Below are 3,736 nucleotides of genomic sequence, written 5' to 3'. Positions count from 1 at the left end.
TTGGTGGTGACCACAACTGGACCAAATGAGACACCTGATTGGTCAGTGGTGAAGCCAGCTGCAGCAGATGAGACATCTGATTGATTGGTGGTGACCACAACTGGACCAAATGAGACACCTGATTGGTCAGTGGTGAAGCCAGCTGGATCCGATGAGACAGCTGATTGGTCAGTGGTGAAGCCAGCTGGATCTGATGAGACAGCTGATTGGTCAGTGGTGAAGCCAGCTGGATCTGATGATATTATAGAGATGTCTGATTGGTTGGTAGTGGACACAGCCAGACTGGATGAGGCTGTTTTCTCCATATTTACATCTGACAGTTGTCTGACTGAAGATGAAACATCTGGATGTAAATCTGGTGGTTTGGTGGTATCCACGAGGGCTGAAGCCCCGTCAGCTGTTGACCTGTCGATGCTGGAGGTTCTGATGTGCCGGGTGGTTCTGTCCATTCTATTAATGTCTGGTAATGGCTTAGTAGTTCTGGTTTTGGCAGGACTGCTGACAGTATCAAAGGTGCTGGAGATCTCTGCCGGTTTATGTGAGGATGAATGAAAGATGGAGGACGTTGTGCCTGAAAATAAGTAGATCCCGAGTGATGGAGATGTTAAGAACATTATGAATTTTCATCTACAACCACAGCAAATTTTAGTTTGATATATACAAAATTGACTATTGGCAAAAGGGTGTATAAAACTTCTGACGCATCTGTATAAAATAGCATCATCTGCATACAATTAATTCCTACATTTGTCAGGTAGATTATTATTCAAGCAAAAAAGTTGTAGCCTAAAACGGAACTTTGTGGAACCCCTGTTCTGAACGGTTGAATAAATCTCTACATAACTTTTATATTTTGTTGTTGTTGGTTTTTTTTTTATGAATTGAACAAGTCATGAACTTTTTGACAGAACTTCAGCTGTTTAAATTTAAAAACATCGTGATTACAACAGCGGATAAAGATCACCACGAGGATAAATAAATATAAGAGTTTTATTTTATAGATTAAAATATGAATTATGAGGGGAAAATGTGGAAATAGTGTTTTAAAGACTGAGCCCAAGGAAATAAACCACATGAGCTCCCAAACCTGACTGGGTTCCTTTTCTTTTTATTACTTTGAAGCAGAAGATTATTACACAAATAGCAAAAGTCCCAGCAGGAATGTTCTAAAAGAGCTGAACGTTTTGATATATGAAGCGTTGAAATGGCACATACAGCATATCGCAAAATGAGTTACATGCTGAAAAACAAATGGATTTCAATAGTGTGATTGCTTTATAAACCTTCAAACAACTATAAAATAATGATTTGATTTTCTATCCAGGTCCTCTGGTTCTGATATCACTCAGTGTGAACAGTCGTCTGAGCTGCGTCTGTTTCCTGTCATTAATGAAAAATTTAAAAAAACTTCTCTGTTAACTTTTTCTGACGATTGAACAGTTTTCTGAGTTCGTTTGTTTAGGAACAAACATTAATTTGAAGCTGCTAAATGTAAAAATAACACGTAAAAAACCCTGAAAAATCCCAAACTGGTTTAGAGCCACCAGCCTCTTTATACTTACACACACAGCTTGATCCCAGAACCAGAACCATAACCAGAGCCTCCATGTCCCTGTTCTGCTCTCAGTGCGTCCCCCAGCTTCTGATGAGCCCAACTGAGGCTCTGAAAGGAAATGCGTCTTTTGTGGGAGGAAAAAGTCAACCAGCAGAACTTCCTTCTATTCAACGGTTGTTCAGAATCCTCCGAGCTGCTGGAAATGCTCGCGTGGAGGAAATTCCACAAGTTTTCTTCTTCTAACAAACATTCAGCTCGTGAGGAGACCAGTGCAGGTGGAGTTAGATCAAAACCAGCCACGGTGTCCTGAGAGTCCTGCATGATCTAACAGACAACCTTTAACTCCATTTGAGATGTTTCTGCATTAAAACAGTCAGTTTGTTTCCTCGTGCAAATGATCAGAACACAAAACTCCTACAAAAAGTCCTGAAAATTAAACCTTTACAAATAATTAGAGCTATAATCCCCTACAAACAAAAGTCCAGAACATAAAAGCTCTTTGGTCCAGAACATGAATCCCCAACAGATGGTTGAGAACCTGTAGGAGCTTCTGAAGTTCCAGGACTCATGTCTTAACTCCTCGTTGAGTTTCACCTGATGATCCTTCTGGACCCCTGGGTTCCTCTCAGTCAGTGCCGGCCCAAGCCTCCATGGGGCCCTAAGAGAAATTTGGTTTGGGGCCCTCTATTTCTGCTAATAATGTGGATTACTGCAGTCAACAGTCGGATGATCAGATTATTCACCCACCTGACATAAACTCATTGCAACTCTAAGAGCCCTGTTTACATTTTCCTATATGTATAAATCAAGTGGTACTAAAAGTAACAAAAGAAAGAAAGAAAACACCAGTATGCAATGAAGTTTACAGCAAAAGTATCATCTGGATTATTATCTTTGGTTCTAAAGAACTGCAACAGTAACGTTCAAAATAATTTGTAGTGCAAGATCAACAACAAACAGATAAAATAACTTTGATGCATAAAATAAATTAAATTGTGCAAAAATAGACAAAATAAAATAAAAAATAAAATATCAAGGAAATACTTGATTAATGTGATTGAACAATTAATGAAAATCATGCAAAATGGTTAAAAAAAAGAAATTTAAAGTTGAATAATTAGTTCTTAAATCTATGTAAATGTATGCAACAATTTGCAAAAGCTGAACTTAAAATATTAAACAACCTTCACCCCACACATTTGACCTGTTTATGTTACTTCTTCCTGAATACTTCACAAACTTCCTTAAACCTGTGCTTCCACTGAGGGGGGCCCATAGTGGCCCCGGGGCCCTAAGCAGCTGCTTAGCTTGCTTATGCCTTGGGCCGGCCCTGCTCCCGGTTCTTTCATTCCTGCAAACAAGATCGCATCATCTGTGTTTCCACGATGGGGGGAGGAGTTACCAAAGTCCATCAGAGCAGGAGGTTCCTCGCCATCTTCAGAGAACACCTGAATCACCGATTCTAGACCAGTTAACACCTTACCACATCAGTCTGACTCTGGACATCAGGACAGGCTCTACTCAAGATTTCAGGTGAGATCTTTATTAAATGTTAGAAACTTGTTAGAAAACTATTTTCATGTTTTAAGAACTTTTGTTCTCATAGTCTCAGCTCACCAAGATGTTTGAGGAAACTGAAAACTGCTGAACCCCAGCGTGTTTGGACCCACATCCTGCTCTTATCTGTGCAACGACTCTGGTTGTGCGGCTGGACAGGACGGTGAGTCTCACCTCCTCCCTCTCACATCCTGTCCTGGATGGGAGGAAGAGGAGGAGGAGAGGGGAAGATCTCGCACTCCACCTTCCACATCCTGCCTGGAGCTGAAAGCTGACGAGTCTCTGTGGATCTGCTCAAGTACTTTTTTATTTTATGGTTTTTTTTTTATTTCAAACAGATAAAAACAGCAACATGGATGAAGCTGCTGCTGCTGAAAACTTATTTGATTCAGAATCCAACAAACTGGATCAGATAAAACAGTTTTTCTGTTGGGTTTAATTCTGACTCAAACCTGCAGGAACTCCTGAATGCTGCAAAAATCAACTACATTTTCTCAGGTTTGGTGTTTTTGTTAATTTTTTTGTCTTTTATTTTATTTATATGTTTTGGGGGTTTATTTGTGAGTTATTTGTGTTAGCCCTCTTTCTCCTGAGCCAGTTTGGCCACGCCCACTTGACACCTGA

At 40.1% G+C, this 3,736-nt stretch overlaps 1 protein-coding gene across 1 annotated transcript in view; it reads right to left on the bottom strand.

The window, feature by feature from the left end:
• Positions 1–1,613, bottom strand: part of LOC119415956 (receptor-type tyrosine-protein phosphatase beta) — a 26,474-nt gene extending 24,861 nt beyond the window's left edge. The window contains exons 1-2 of the mRNA XM_037683126.1: positions 1,563–1,613; positions 35–571 (exon numbers count right to left, since the gene is read on the bottom strand). Coding sequence (XP_037539054.1) covers positions 35–571; positions 1,563–1,608 — 583 coding nt within the window. The 5' untranslated portion in view covers positions 1,609–1,613. The remainder of the gene's footprint in view (positions 1–34; positions 572–1,562) is intronic.
• Between the last annotated feature and the right edge of the window lie 2,123 nt (positions 1,614–3,736).

The sequence above is a fragment of the Nematolebias whitei genome, chromosome 10 (assembly GCF_014905685.2).
Source record: "Nematolebias whitei isolate Nwh7 chromosome 10, NemWhi1, whole genome shotgun sequence".
NCBI classification, from domain to species: Eukaryota; Metazoa; Chordata; class Actinopteri; order Cyprinodontiformes; family Rivulidae; genus Nematolebias; species Nematolebias whitei.
The sequence above is the reverse complement of the archived record's forward strand: the minus strand, read 5'-3'. Positions and strand labels throughout refer to the sequence as shown.